General features: G+C 43.9%; 1 protein-coding gene across 1 annotated transcript in view; it reads right to left on the bottom strand.

Moving 5' to 3' along the window:
* Window positions 1-3448: 3448 nt before the first annotated feature.
* Window positions 3449-16479, bottom strand: part of LOC144103498 (uncharacterized) — a 51428-nt gene continuing 38397 nt past the window's right edge. The window contains exons 7-8 of the mRNA XM_077636198.1: window positions 15591-15735; window positions 3449-3593 (exon numbers count right to left, since the gene is read on the bottom strand). Of these exons, the coding sequence (XP_077492324.1) occupies window positions 3586-3593; window positions 15591-15735 (153 nt within the window). The 3' untranslated portion in view covers window positions 3449-3585. The remainder of the gene's footprint in view (window positions 3594-15590; window positions 15736-16479) is intronic.

Genomic DNA, 16479 nt, shown 5'->3' with positions numbered 1-16479 from the left:
ATTCATTAACGTGAACAGATTTGTCCTCAGAGACTATCTACAAATTTTACATTGACACTTTGTTCCTCAATTCAATAAATAAACATTTAGCTAATTAGACATAACAAATTAACTTTCAAGGGCAAAAAATAGTGCAGACTAGGTCACGCGACTCTAAACAACCCTCAGTTGGTCTCACGCGGCTAGGACATTCCGTGTTTTTTCAAAGCTTGGTTACATTTAGCTGGAACACCTGGTATATTGGTCGCGGGTTCGGATCCCACCGGCGGCATGGTTGCTTTTAGCAAAAGATTTATTCTCCCATTCATGAGCAGCCTAAATTTAAAAAAGATAGAAAAGTTCTCCTATGCACCTTGGTTTCGGTGGCTGCTGTCTTCCTTCATTTGTTTGCCAAACGAGCCCCTCATTTCCTTTCCCTCGTCTGCTATATATATATATATATATATATATATATATATATATATATATATATATATATATATATATATATATATATATATATATATATATATATATATATATATATATATATATATGTATGTATATATATATATATATATATATATATATATATATATATATATATATATATATATATATATATATATATATAACGCAGCATAGACAGATAAACGTATTTGGTTGCTAGAGGCAAAATGCAAAGTTGTGAAACGCTTCATTTAGCCATAGATTTATTTTAATTTCTTTAACTAATAATTTTATTTTTTTTTAAATTTCTGGCGCCAATCTGTTGGCTTTAAAGAAAATTACTTATAAAGTAGCAGAAAAAACAACCATGCCGCCGGTGGGATCCCAACCCACGACCTCCGAATATCGCTTCCGGTGCTCTTACCAACTAAGCTACGGCGACGGCTGTCCAATCTTTTGCTTTCGAGGGTATTTATATTTTGCGTGTAAGAGAACCTTGAGAGTGTTCACCAGCGCCACCCTCGTCCATAGCTGTGAACGTAGCACGTCCTGTAATACCGCAAATGTGACGTAGAACGTCATCTAATGGCGAGAGCAGAAACTGTGCGAGAGCCCTCTTATGCTACCTATGGCATCAAGACTGCCATAACCGAGACCCCCGTTATGCTATTAGAACACAAACAAATGAAATGAGGGGCTCGTCTGACAAATATATTAAGGAAACCAACAGTCACCGAAAACCCAGCTGCATAGGGGAAGTTTTTCTATTTTTTTAATTTCTAGTGCAATCAATTGCCTTTAAAGAAAATTACTTATAAAGAAACAGAAATAACACCATGCCGCCGGTGGGATCCGAACTCACGACCTCGTAATATCGCGTCCGGTGCTCTTATATATATATATATATATATATATATATATATATATATATATATAAGAGCACCGGACGCGATATTACGAGGTCACTCACGACCTCGTAATATCGCGTCCGGTGCTCTTATATATATATATATATATATATATATATATATATATATATATATATATATATATATATATATATATATATATATATATATATATATATATATATATATATAAGAGCACCGGACGCGATATTACGAGGTCGTGAGTTCGGATCCCACCGGCGGCATGGTGTTATTTCTGTTTCTTTATAAGTAATTTTCTTTAAAGGCAATTGATTGCACTAGAAATTAAAAAAATAGAAAAACTTCCCCTATGCAGCTGGGTTTTCGGTGACTGTTGGTTTCCTTAATATATATATATATATATATATATATATATATATATATATATATATATATATATATATATATATATATATATATATATATATATATATATATATGTGTGTGTGTGTGTGTGTGTGTGTGTGTGTGTGTGTGTGTGTGTGTGTGTGTGTGTGTGTGTGTGTGTGTGTGTGTGTGTGTGTGTGTGTGTGTGTGTGTGTGTGTGTGTGTGTGTGTGTGTGTGTGTGTGTGTGTGTGTGTGTGTGTGTGTGTGTGTGTGTGTGTGTGTGTGTGTGTGTGTGTGTGTGTGTGTTGCTGTTTGTGTCTGATGTGTGTCATCGTTACTGATGCAACGCATTGTTTCTTTTTAATTTCTAAATTTGTGGTTTTTACACCATTCATTGTGATTTGTGTATACCATGTCTGATAGTATATCCTTATATGATGTCACGGATTAGTATCATTACATATAGTTTGTTCTTCTCTTTTATTTTAGCCTTTCTGACTTGTTCATTGTATTATTTTTTGTGTGGATCGTATATGCTGTAGCTTTAATTGCTTTGTTGATCATTATGTTGCCCATTCTACTGTTTTACTTCATTTATATGGAAAACAGCAGCCGGCGCCATAATCAGGCACCAATATATCCTTTTATGTTCATGTCAAATCAAAAAGAAACATTTATTGTTACTTTTATTAATTTTCAATTATCCAATCACAAATTACTGTATATTTAATTACTAATTAAGTGATTATGGTTGATATTTAAATATGAGGACACTTGTCTGCTCACGTGGAGGAATGGGAAAGGATGTTTTTTGAGGAAAGGAGCTCAACCGAAGATCGGCAGACTCATTTATTCTCAAGCAATAAAGGAGAACACTGAGATTGTATCCCAAGCATGCAGTATTTAACAACTTTTATAACATTTTGTTTCTACTGACGTTTCCTCTTCACGAGATCTTCACATTTTTCAAACTCAGAGGATACCAAGTTCTGATAGTGGAAGCACAGGTGTCCTGCTTTTAAGGTTGCAATCATTTGCTATTAGCCTGCTGTTTCAACATCTCTCAGTTTGTCAACTGTGAAATGTTTAACAGGTGAAAAACGTATTGCCCCCACCCTTTTTGCGCCTCTGACAAGTTTGTTCTTAGGATTGACCTCACTGGGCGCCTTATTCACGCTACCACTAATATTTCGGCCACCGAAACAAAATTTATTTACATCTGCAGAAATTAATATATTCCTTTTAAGTCGAGGAAAAATAATTTTAGGTTTACGACAAACGCGTGGAGATGCCACTAGTGGTTGGCGTCTTCGTTTTTTGTTTTTTGAATATTCAACACAATATTTTTCGTTTTTTATTAGAACCGAATTTTCAGCTTTTTGTGCGGCGAGTTGTACTTTTTTCGGGTTAATTACACGATGCTTGCAGTGATACGATGTTGTATCCCAGAGCACTCTTAAGCACGAGCAGACACTTTTCCAGCAATTATCGCGCAAATGATCGTAGTTACAGCAAGACTTCGATAGGGAAGTTCTAGACCTGCTAAAAATTCAGCTCAAGCTAAGTGATTGAGCCGTCATAGAGCAAATGGAAGTTTAGTTCTTAAAACTCAGTTGTCTAGTTGTCGTTTCGAAATGCAAACTGAGCCATTGCTTTCACAAAGCCTTGCTCTACGTGAAAGCATATTTGAAATCTTGTGGTTAATTTCTTGTTGCACGATGGCAAGAACTTACTTAACGCTTAATTTTTAACTTCAAAGATGCAGTTTTATTTATCGACATTGATCAATATACTTGAAAAATAACCATTTACAATTTCCTGCGCAGATGATGTTTTCTTGAAATGCAGAGATGAACCTCCCGCTCTGAATTTTTGGAGGACGAAGATTGAAGGTTCTTTTCAGCACGCTGAAAGAAAGAGATTTCAAGAATTAGTACAGTTCCCTCGGTCTCTTAAACCCAAGCATGCAAGCTTAAAGCTCGTATCTTGCTTTCATATCGCACATGATGCATGATAATGATACAAATGGGAAACATACTGCAACTTACTACTCAAAGTAACGCGGGCAAGGTTATATGTCCGTTAAGCTGGCTCCATATTCACGTTCCTATCGATGTGACGATAATGATTCATGATCAAGGAAGGGAACCAAGGACAAGAAGGAATCGTGTGTCGATGCTGTTCTGTTTGGCGTCTCCCAGCTACGTTCTGACAGCTTTTTTGGGCGGCTGACTGATTTTCATTTTACGAGGGTTATAATATTGTCAATTCTAGTGGGATACATACATATTAGATTTAGAACATATTCTTGTCCTGCCTGAGGAACATTTCACTACGAAAACTTGCACCAGAATGAAAACCTTACCGAGGACGCTCCTTGTATGGGCTATTATAAAGGTTTATTTTGATGTCTGATGTGCTATGATTTCAGCAATGTTTGCAGGAGCATACTCCGGTAAAGTATGCTAAGACGTAGCAACCTCTGGATGTGCGGCTGTTCTACGACGAAAGGGAGATGAACCTCCCACCCGGTACAATCGTCTCCACCACCTTCACGCCACATAGAGCTCCAGATGACTAGCAATTATTTGACTTAGCGCCAATATGACAGCCCGAAGATCTCCGCCGTCATCTCGCCGCCAATCACCGCCATAACCCTGCTTGGACGCGCCAAACCCAAGATCGAACACCTTGACATAGTCACAGACCGATGCTACCCACTGCCGACCTACAGATCTAAGTCGACTGCACCGACGTAACGACCCTTGTAGTTGGTTTCGGCGAGTTATAATCATGGCTTGGTGGGCATGCTGCAGTGCTCTTAAAGGTTATGTTCCTTGGGGAGGTCCACAAATGCATACCACTGGAGAACATTTGATTCAGCCCATGGTAAGGTGCATGTCGCGAGTCACGGTGCAAGAAAAACCTTTCAGAAAACGTTCGTCGTGTTAGCCACATGCTTCTTTGATGCTATCCTCAGTGTAGACTTCCTAAAGGAGCACGGCCCAATCAACGATCTGCTGGCGGAGTCGATCAAGTTGCGACTTAAAATTTCAGCGTACTAACGAAATACTGGCAGCTGCACTCGATATTCTTGACGAGCAAGTGAGGGAGCTGGTGCTTTGGCCATAAAACAAGGGAATGTGTCGTCGAGAGCAAACAGGTGCCGCTTCTAGAAATATAAATCGCAGTTGTCTGGGAAGTTTTACTTCTAGCAGACGGGAAAGCTGATGTCCTCCTAAATGACTTCAGGAACATCAACACCTAAATAAGGGTACGACTGTTGCGTGTCATGATGCGGTCACTTAAATCAAGTGCGAGCGGAGTTTAACTAGCGCGTCGCCATCCAAATATATCACATTTACTGACCGTAAGGACGATGCGAATCTGGCTTTATGTCAGATGGGTCAAGAACTCCAGATCTTTCTCAACTGCTACCGTAGCGCATTTAATTTATGGGCACGCGTTGGACGCGTGCACCTTATTATAAAATACATGATTACAGACTGCACTCTCCGACGTAATCGTCAGTCATCGTATCGAGTTTCTTCTAATAAACGCACCGCTATGTGGGCTGCAACCTGGGATACCCCTTTTATTCGACTATCCCAAATATCATGGGCACTACCTGTTGTCCTTCTACAGAGCAAAGACGGTACACTGCAATTAAAGAGGGTATTTTGGAGTACTTGTTTCTGCCTAAAGTTATGTGAAGGAAACAGCGAAAAAGACAGTGACGTGACACGACTACAGAGTCGCTGAGGCGGTTCTGTGTTGGCTATCAATGATAAAACAACGTCAGAAAAGGGTGTTTCTCCCCTTCCAAGAGTCGGCGATGATTGGGATCACCTCAGTGACACCGATATTTCTCCGCTACTGATATGAATTCGGGATATTGGCAAGTGGCGGTCGTTGACAGGGACCGCTTAGAGATGTCTTTCATTGCATCAGAAAAATTATACAAGTTTCAGTTCGTCATATTTTGCTTTCGCGCAGCGCCAGCAACTTTTCGGAGGTTACGGACAGCTTTTCCTCAATCATAAGTGTGATTCTTGTTTCGTATAACGGGATGACATGATTCTCTTCGTTCCGAATTCTGAGGAGCAGCTTCATCGCCTCGAAACGGCTCTGTGGACAATTGTGATCTGGCCTCATACTGGAAGCCGAAAAATGTCATTCAGCTTACGAGGAGCACACGTCTTTAGTTCATGTATTCAATCAGGATGAGGTCCTTCCTGATACAGAGCAAGCATTTGCCGCTGTGAATTTTTTGGTGCCGCATGACGTGAAAGAAGCAAGCCGCTTCCTTGGATTATGCACATTATACCCCTCTCAGTTTGTTAAAAAACATTCGAAAATTTTCGTGTCCTTACCCGCCTGACCAACGGTGATGTGCCGTGCACCAGGATAGTCGAGCAGGGGAAGAATTTCAGGACCTCTAACGTCGCCTCTATACACATCCTCTTCTGGCGCATTTGAAAAACGACGCTGACACAAAGTGCACACCCGTTCGAGCAGTGCAGGTGTCAGATGTCGTTTGTGACGAACTACGTGGAGTGGCGCATCCAATGCTTTCACCCCAACCACGGCCTGCACCGTATGCCATGTGGTACAGCGAAGCGCTACGCAGCTATCCCTACGCCAGCACCACCAGCATTCTACATCTCTGGTCTTCCGGCACTGTATCAGTGATTCCCGAATTCGCCTACTCTCAAGGATGCACGACCACCGGTCAGTAAAGCACATGTGCAGCATACATCTAACAAATTATACGGGTGCTTCCTCTGCGGTGAAACCCGGCACATATTCCGCCATTGCCCGTATTTATTGCTAGAGATTTTACCAGACGCACCCCAATCATGCTATGGTGAACAAACCTGTGATATCGACCAGAACCTGACCGCCAACACACTCTTCTGCGCCACCGCTACGACGCCAGTTCAGGCTGATATCACCGCGATGGTTTTCTTGCCGAAGTCAACAGTTGTCTCTTCATGACTCCTCTGGTCCACGCAGGAAAACTGAGGACGCTGACTTCTGGGTAGGGCTGATATCTCTGCACATTATTTTGAAAATTCTCCTCCTCCCACCTTCACCTACAACCCAACGAGCCGCCAACCTTCCGACGACCAGAGCAGTCGGCGCTAGATGCTCCACTCTCACAAATCCCACACCCCTAAGCTCTACTTCCTCTTCGACGACGCACTCCAGAAAGTGATGTCTTCTGCGCTCAAATCTGTGTCATCGTTGACCACCACCATATGATCACCATGTAGACACAGGCGTTGATTCCGCCGTTAAAAGTCGTAGTCTTGCCACTGTCTTGAGAAACGTCTACACACCAAATGCGGACGGCTGGCGGTCATGTGGTGACGCCGCTCCGAGTCAGCACCACCGGTGTGATCTTCACTGGCTGCTCCGCTGTGTTGGCTCAGTGATTCAAGGACTTAGTCTTTAGCCCTAATTTTAATCGGGGAAATGGTGCGGTCATCGATTTATGCGAAGTCATGGTGACATTCTCCACACCGTGCGTCGCCTGCCGACGACAGTGAGCTGGGCAGGCCAGTTGTTTGCGTGTCTGACGACCGCGGAGTTGTACCACCACGCGCCAGTATATTTGCTACGGTGGAATGTGACAACCCACAAGCGTCGGAGGACTTCACAGGAAAAAAACATGTGTGTACTGTTGAGCCACCAAATGTGCGGTACTCTTGGGAGTCCTTGCCCTGCACTGCAAGCGAGTTGAGCTTCTTATCCTGAACTTTCGCTCCGAATACCGACATTTGCCGAAAGATATAGCCATCGCCTATTTCAATGAGGTTAATGACCCGTCGCCCACTGCCGATTGCCGGCGTTCAAGGACCGCAGAGAGCATTTTTACAGGATAGTTAATGCTGGCCGGCATTCTAATTTGAACGCTGATCAGAAACTACGGCAGAAAAGCATGCTTCTTTTCATGACTCTCTTGGGGTCACCTCTAAGGTCAGGCGACATCGGTGACGAAACATCGCATAAGAGTTGATGATAGCGAAATGCCTACCCGTAAGCGCCCCTATCGAGAGAACGTGAGGCGATTCAGATTCAGGTTGACGAAATGCTTTGGGATGACGTCATACTGCCGACCAGAAACCCGTGGATTCGAAAGTTTTGCAGGCCGCGAAGAAGCGCACGACAATGAGATTTTGCGTCGCCTATCGACGGCTCAGCAAGATTAACCTAATGGCGTTAATCGGATACTCTCAAATGATGATTCTGACGGAGTACGACATTCCCGTTAGTTTTTCATCTATTGACGTCGGGAGTGGATACTGCAAGATTAAGGTGAATGAACGTGACCGCGGTAAGACCACGTTCTTTGTTTCCGACGGGCTGAACTGCTGAAAGTACGCGCGGGCTACCTTCGTTTGCTTGCTGCCTGACGTCATTTACAATAAAAACTACTGCCCCACGAGCACAGTGTTCCTGCTCGCACTGCCAACGGTGCTTCGCGAAGAAGTCTAACACGCATGCCACGATGAGCTTCCTTCAGGCCACCTCGAGTTTTCACGGACGTTGACGGGGGACTTCAGGAAGTACTACTGCACCAGGCTTGCTGCTAATGTCGCGCTATGTTAAGACTTGCCGCGAGTCCAGAGTCAGACGGCGCCACTCTTCGAGCTAGCAGGATTTCTGAGGCCCATTGATCCGCCTCCGCTCGTTTTCCACTGCCATGGACTTGTTGGGCTGACTTCCAACGACATAATTTTGTAACAGGTACATTGTAGTCAACACTGACTACGTCATTCGGTGTTGCGAAATGAGACCCTTTACATGAGGCACCCCTGAAGGAATTGATAATTTATAATTTTTAGCATTGCCATTTTTCATGGTACCTCTGAAGTTGTTCTAACTGACCGAAGCACAGCATTTACATCCGCACTTACCCAAGAAGTCATGCGGTTCAGTGGCCCAAGTCAACTCAAAACCTTTTCCTATCATCGCAAAGAAATGTACTCCATCAGCGGCTATATAAGGCTATTGCCAGGATGATTTCTACGCGCATCGACGCTCACCACAAGAACTGGGACTGGCTCCTGCCCTACATCCCGGTAACTTATTACACTGCTCTTGAAGAGACGACGCGCTTTGCACCGTTCCCTTTGGTACACGCACGACTCAATGATTCCACCACGTCCTGCACACCCTTCCGTCGCCGGCGGCGCATAGATCGTTCGGCACGCAAAGCATCCAGCTAGCTGGCTACACATTTAACCTTCGCCCAGCAAGAAAGCTATACTCAGCTCTACAACTTCCGTCAGAGGGAGGTACCTTACGACCCTGTCGATGAAGTTCAGGCTTGGAGTCCTATCTACCTAAGGGTTCGCACCTAGATCTCCTAACGCCGTACCACACTCGAACGCGTTTACACTGTGTTGCCACGATTCATTTTAAGCATCGAGCCGATGCTATCCGAAAAGGGACCGGGCTGATGCCACAAGCGCTTAAAAAGACTACAAAGAGCTCACAGGAAAACGTGCACTGACTCGTAAATCTCCTGACGTTCCTGCTGAATGCTGCTCTTTCTGAGTCTTTGCCCAGCGTCCTTGACTAAGCAGCAATGCTATTTAGCAACGTGACATTGTCGCCAGGCTATGCAGCGGCTATCGAGCTTGAAAAGATTCGGAGGATTACGTGACGGTTATGATTTAAAAGCAAATGTGCTCTTAAGAAGCTGCAGATGTGATGTTTATCCAAGTTTTAATAGGGTCAGAGAAGCCGCAGACATTCCATCATCCAAGATAACATCTCTTTTGAAACGTGTCAGAGATGCCACAGAGTTTAGTTGTACAGGCCAGAGTAACCAATTTGCAAGAAAAGCTATGCAAAGCATTTACGCACAATTGCCTGCTGTAACGTGTCAATTGAAATGATACCTATCATCTTACATGACGTAACCTGCCCCCCCCCCTTCTTTAATTTCATCCGAAGTTTTGTTGTAAACATCGAATATAAGTAGATAAACAACTTTGAGCCCCTCGTACTCTGGTTTGTACAAAAGAATGACGGTATATTTGCAAGACTGATTATCTGTGAGATCGCGGATATGAAAGCCGCGAGGCTCCTTATTGACCTTTGCGAAGACCCCCTTGAGTGCACAAAATGAATGCATAATTACGGTAACAAGAATAAAGGTCCTCTATAAGAAAATGTTGCACGCTTCAACACCCCATGGTAGCGCCGCCGGACTACCTGCCGCATACGTATCGCTGTCATTTTCTATTCACAAACAAGGTATTCTGTTTTGTATTACCACTTCTCAGCGCAGAAGTATAGTTACTAATGAACTGGCACCTCTTTTCGCTATTTGGAAACTTTACTGCACTCTAGGCTGTTCGATGTACAGCAAAAGCTCCCATTTGTTCTGTTTTTCCCAGTTTATGGTTCTTAGGTTGAAACAAAAGTTGTACAAGGGCTTGAACGCACGACTGCAGGAAATTGAGATTCGCCAAAAGAGGCATGCTAGTTCCTTTGACGCATTCGTTTTCTCGCGTGTCGCCTGGAAGGAGCTTTAAATACAGCTCCTCATCCTCATAGCCTAGGCGAGCGAGCAATAGCATTCGCCAAGGGCGTAATCCTAAGTTGAGCCTATATCCAACCATTCTTTATACGATGCCTTTCATGACACCTTCAAACAGGCATTATTATATATGTATGACTACCCTGCTCAAAATGAACATTACACAGTTAATCTGGCCATAGAGGTTATAACATAGCGGCATTACGATGTGAATCTAGTGCGTCATTTTCCACCCTGGACACCTGCCAACAATGCAAATATTCTCTTGTGCAAGAACCTCGCTCATGAGTAGTATCGTTTGCAGTTGCTTTATACGGCAATTTCACGCAAATATGCCCACCAGTACTGTTTGGCCGATTATGAATCTCCTTTGTGGCATGTGGGTTGGCTGTAAAATAGGGTCGCTTTCTTTTATTATGAAGTGAACAGCGCAATCCGAGACAGTGGGAAGAAGAATGAGAACGAACACAGCGTTGCGTGTCTCAGGTTGCGCTGTGTGCACTTCATGAAGCTTCGTAACCAACTACCTCGCGAAAACGTCTTAACGCTCTCTTGTATCGCCTGCTTGCTGATTGTTCCTTCACTGCGGCTTGGTTCCGCATATCTATCGTGTTGCGTCTGCCTTGGTTTTTCAAGATGTGCCATTGTATGAGACGAACAACATTTTCTGCTAATGTACAGCCGTTCTCCTGATTACCATTAGACATTTCTACGCGACCTTTGGTTTTCGCGAGGCTCTGTTGTAAATGAGCTCATAGTTCGACTCCACTTTCAGTAGGTCGATGTCTTAGTGACCTTTGAGTAGCTGGCTGCGAAAAATACAAATATCATCTTCAAGATCACCCTAAAACAACTTCTATCTTATCTCCTATGATCGGGTGGCCTTATGGGCGACCTATGAATTCAAAATGGAAGGGGACACTTAAGCTCCGCCTTAAGCGTATGACGCCATAGCGCAATGGGTCAGGGCCCGCATATTCAGGATGTAATTCTCAATTTTTGGCTCCTCTTTACGCTCATAGGCGCAGTTGTTCAAGGGTTAAGAGATGGGCTACTGTCCTGCGATGGCACGTGCTCCCAGCGTTGGGCCAACGGTTGGCCAGTGCAGGTTTGTGAGGAGCTACAATTCTTACTGAACGGTACCTTCACTCATAACTAAGGTATGAAGAGAACGAGTCTCTAATTGCCAGCCTGTACCCTATTTCTTGGTTTTCGCTGTCAGCTATCAGGTCCCATCGAATGCCTGCCTGCTCAGGCACATTAAGAATCGTAGTACAGATAATAAGATTCTATAGAAACCTTGAAAATTAGGTCAGAATGACACCGAGAATTTCTCAGTAGGTTCGCGGGCTCGGCTCTTTGCGTATACAGGCATTTTCATGGTTGATTGATTGCGTCGATTTATTTGAAGTGAAATTGCGGCTTACGCCTATGCTGCTTAGACAAGTGCTGCAACATCAGCCAGGATAATAGCACTTTACGCAAAGACTAATTGTGGCGTCATATGTCTCACGACTCATGGCGGTGCATAGACATGCTTGAGAATACTGGTATCAACACTACTGTCACTGCAGAACGTTAATAGAGCCTGTACAATTTCAATATAGGTGAAAGTCGCCGTACATGCGATTTCTGTTGTACGCCATGTTTTGACGTCGTAGCGGAGTGCGCGCCTCTCTCCATGTAGGTTGTCTGTGCGAGTGGATCCGTAATACTCCGTAAGATTAATCGTGAGAGCCCAAAGAAGACTTCCAACGTCAATTAATCTGCTCACCCTACTAAACAGAGCCATCTCAAGTTCCTGCAGCTTACGGCTTTAACTTACGGGCAGCTTAGGGAACTACTTTGGGGAACGTTCTTTTCCTACGAGCTTCTGCAGTCCCTGAAAACCCTTTCGTTTAGCTGTGCTTCCGAATCACTTTTTGGGGAGAGTGGTTAAGAATATCCACAATGCCAGTAACTTCGCTCCTCAGCTGCTCGAGTTGCGCAGTTTTGCTTGAGAGTCAACACGTAGAAGTTTTAACCACCGTAGCGCGAACTCTAATCGTCCTAGGAGCACTGGTGGCATGGTATTTTACTGACAACGTCAAGGAAGGCGCGTTTCTCAGCATCCCTTGTACCAGTCTTAATTCCTCTGATTGCTTTGATGCGCTGCACTCATCTGCTGCGTCGCCGTCTTGAACAAAGTACGCACGCAGGACACAGAAATTAAACCCAGACAGGGAAGCCACGTGCGCATCGAATGATTTGAAAGAGCACATTTTGTTTTTTAGCTTATGCTTTTCAAATGAAAGTGGCAAGAAACGGAAAATCCCGCGTATTTGTTGTGTGTATGCGTACATCCTAGCCAGTTTATTTTTTTGATCTTGTGTGCGTCATCTTCTACCACTGCAGGCATTGGCAGCTGGTACTTAGTACATTTCATCAGAGATATGCAATCAAATGAACCTGTGCACATGCAAAACTGACCAGCGCAACTTTAAGAAAACGTCCTACAACGTTCGTTTTTTTTTTTATCTCTGTCAAGCAGGTTTTTCTGTGCAGCATATATAACAGTCTGGCTTTTCACCAAATGCGAAATCTGCTTCTTAATCTGCAATTAAGAGCACTCTGCATACATCTTTTCAAATACGCAATGACACGTGCTGTCAAAGCCCACACCTGCAGCTTTTATTTGATGAGTTCCTCTTTAGCGGGTAAGAATTCTTGGATCTAAATGCTGCAAGCTCAATGAAAAAGGTTGTTTTAGACGTGATACAACAATATTTTGCGTACATCTCTGTTTGACACAGCAATAGAAAATTTGTTATATACGGACGCGCCCGAACATTTGCTCTTGCGCAGAAGGCGGAGTTAGAACCGTGGAAGGCGGAAATCAGGTAACATCGTGCTGAATTTGTGACAAGCAAAGGGCGCTTTCTCAAAATAATCATCGGAAAATCTTCATGTAACGTGGGCATTAAGTAGCACTGACAATTGGATTCAGTTAAAGACAAATATTCAGCTGTAATATAGAAGCTCTCAAATTGTATTAGCGTATCTTTGTAGGCCGAGTAGCGTTTCCTGACGATGTACTGATGATGTACGCGAACACGACAGCGAAATATTGCTTAAAGGACGCGGCCTGTGAGCGCTTTTTTTTTCAGTTTGATGACACGAAAGCCTGAAGGTGCGAGGGCTTATTAAAAACCTTTAGCTGAACAGATTTACGTTCCCAGTAACCATTTTATTTAGCGTTCTCCGTTGACGCTGCTGGTTTGCATACAGCGCTTTCCAAGCGCCTCATCGCGAACTGTTCCGGGAAAAGCGGTAGAACAGTTTCCCTTTCAAAACTTCTCAAGGGAGAGAGATAAATGCAAACTTTGTTCTGTTTTCACTGAACTAAACCGAATTACACGAAATGTTGGTGAACGCTTAATGATAGCAAAGTTACCTGTCTTGAAGACTTATCTTTTCTGGTTATTCTCCTTGATTGTGAACCCCGAGTCTTCTATCTATCAGACCACATCAGGCCCAGCCCCGCATTGTTTTTTTTTTGTGATTGACTCTTAGGCTTCCAAGAAATGTAGCAAAAGGCGGTGTTCTGCAGTCGTGACGCAAAGTTGTGTGCTAACTCTAAAAATCGTAGTGGTCGAGGCAGGACGCACAGGAAAAGCCTACATGGAACCTTTTTTTCAGAATGCGTGGAGAGTTGCTGCAGTTCGTTTCAGATCATACTACAAATTATATCAACGGAAATTACGCAGAGAAAGCTAAAGCATCACAATGCTAATTCAGAATCCGTGGTGTTTTTACCGAAGTGCTGCGCGTCACCCAGTGCGAGCGAAGTACATTTAAATTAGTCTTGCGTGGTCGCTTAGCTTTCTTCAAATTCGTGTTGCGTGCTTTCTATTAACTTGCGTTCATGCTACGTTCTTGTTTGAGCAATAGCTGTCCCTTGACATCCAAGCGTTCCTACATTGTGTGTTCTGAGGAGCTGGCGCGTTCTACAGTATGCCCATCCGACATTCAATGGATCGCATTAGTGCTCTGGGATAGCTGTTTAATGGCGAGCACCGGCAGTCGAGTCTTCTTTTTCCTCTCTTTCCCTCGTTTAGCTTTGATGTATACGTGTGCGCAACCATCGAGTGTGCTGCAAATTCTCGTGTTATGCAGGAGAGTGGTGCCGAGCTGCTGCCACTTCCTAGCCACAGGAACCGGGATGACGTTTCTTTGGTATGTTGCGCCGTTTCACTGGTCTTTGTTTGGTCGGTTTGTGAGGGTTTAACGTCCCAAAGCGACTCAGGCTATGAGAGACGCCGTAGTATGGGGCTACGGAAATTTAGACTACCTGGGGTTCATTAAAAGCACTGACATCGCACAGTACACTGGCCTCTACAATTTTGCCTCCATTGAAATTCCTCCACCACAGCTGCAATCGAACCCGCCTCTTTCGGGTCAGCAGCAGAGCGCCATAACCACTGAGCCACCACGGCGGCATGCGCCGTTTTACGGGCTTGTTGCACTATCCCTGCACGGCATTTCTTTCCAACTATAGCCGTACTCAAAACCTTTCTTACTGCAGCACGTCGTAGCCAGTTATCCTTAACCGCTGATCAGCACGCGAGTGATGATCGATACATGGGTGCCTCTACAACATGAGTTCTGTATGAATTCAGTCTGTCTCTTCCATAAACCGGTAGCTGTTCAAACTTGGCCTGCGCGTTTTGGGTCCAACTCATACAAGCACAATAGCAGGGTAGCCGGATTCAAAGACGACACTCCACTTATAAAATTAATTTTACTAGGCTACTATAACAGGAACAAGAAAGTTTTATATTCGAGATTTTCATCGAAATCAGCCTATGTTTATAACACAAAACTAGAACACAACTTAGCTTGAAAACTCGTGATATTGTTTCCTGCAAATCTATGTACGTGCTCTAAGGTAGGTACTGTACATGAACGAATAATAAACGGCACCCATAAACCTATTAATGGGAGAAATTTTCTTCAGCTTATGAGCACTCTGAAATTTATTAGATAAGGCCATTCCAGATCTAGTTGGGCATGGGCTGCGAGCACTTTCGCGTGTGTGATGCCGGTACCCTTTTCGTGTTTCCCCGGCGGTCACGACAAGCTGGAATCGTACGCTTCATCAAGCGTTTTTTTTTTTAAAAAGCAACCAGCCAGCAAGCCTAAACGACGCCCCATCAAGGTCCTCAAGAACGCAATATGTTTTACGCAACGTCGTATGCATCTGTCACAAACGAACCTGCTCACACCGTGTTCTGTAAGCTGTCGGGTATGATTAGCTGTACCACTTGTGATGACTGCGTGATCAGAGATGGAACCATGCAATACTCACGCAAGGCTTTCTTAATGCCGTCAACGATGGTGTCGAGAATTGTGTTGGGCACGCCGGCACCAACGTCGAGGAGGTTGGTGAGGTCACAGAGGAGTTTTGAAACGGTGCTCGCAGGACTGTCATTAAGCGCATTCTTCACCAGGCACTAGAGGGTAATTAAAAGAAGAAAGTAAAAAGAAGGGCACTGTATGAAGCAAGAGATTTAAATCGCACAATTCATTTTCTCATGGAATGGTACGGTAGTAAAGGTACGGTATGGTATTGTATGGCATGACCTGGCTTTGTACGGTAGAGGCGTGGTAAGGCACCGAAGTTTATGGTGTACATTGATATTTGGTGTTCAGCGTGCGACTCGTTTTGTGGGCAGTGATAGGCGCCATTTTTCATTAATAAAGCTTCATTTTATCACCAGAATATTTTGGTGTGTACTAACAACGCGCAACGCGCGGGCATTTTTGAAAATCGCCTCCATCGAAATGCACCCACTCTGGCCTGAATTCGATTCGGCAACCTTGGTATCCGCCGTGAATTGCTAATGTCAATACGCCAGTGCTGCAGCGGAGATTTCAATGATACAAAAGAAAAACTCGCAAAGCGAACGAGGCACTTAATTTCGCACACCGTAAGAAGGAATATCTATAATTTTTTTCATTTCTGCCAACAGGTCTGCAACCTTTTGGAAAACGAAGTAACGTTTTCGACTTAAAATTCACGATCCCAGCCGTCACAGAGACCCTGCAAGATGTGAGGAAAAACACGGAACCATTTATTCTTTCTTGAATTCTATTATGTTTAGAATAGCTTGTACGACCGCAGATTCTTGCATCGCTCTTCTTAGCAAAGTCTCGTCGTTCAGTACAGAATGTGACTACCAATAGGTGCCAAAAGC

This window comes from Amblyomma americanum, chromosome 9 (genome assembly GCF_052857255.1).
Source record: "Amblyomma americanum isolate KBUSLIRL-KWMA chromosome 9, ASM5285725v1, whole genome shotgun sequence".
Classification (NCBI taxonomy): domain Eukaryota; kingdom Metazoa; phylum Arthropoda; class Arachnida; order Ixodida; family Ixodidae; genus Amblyomma; species Amblyomma americanum.
This window is presented reverse-complemented; position numbering and strand designations above follow the sequence as displayed.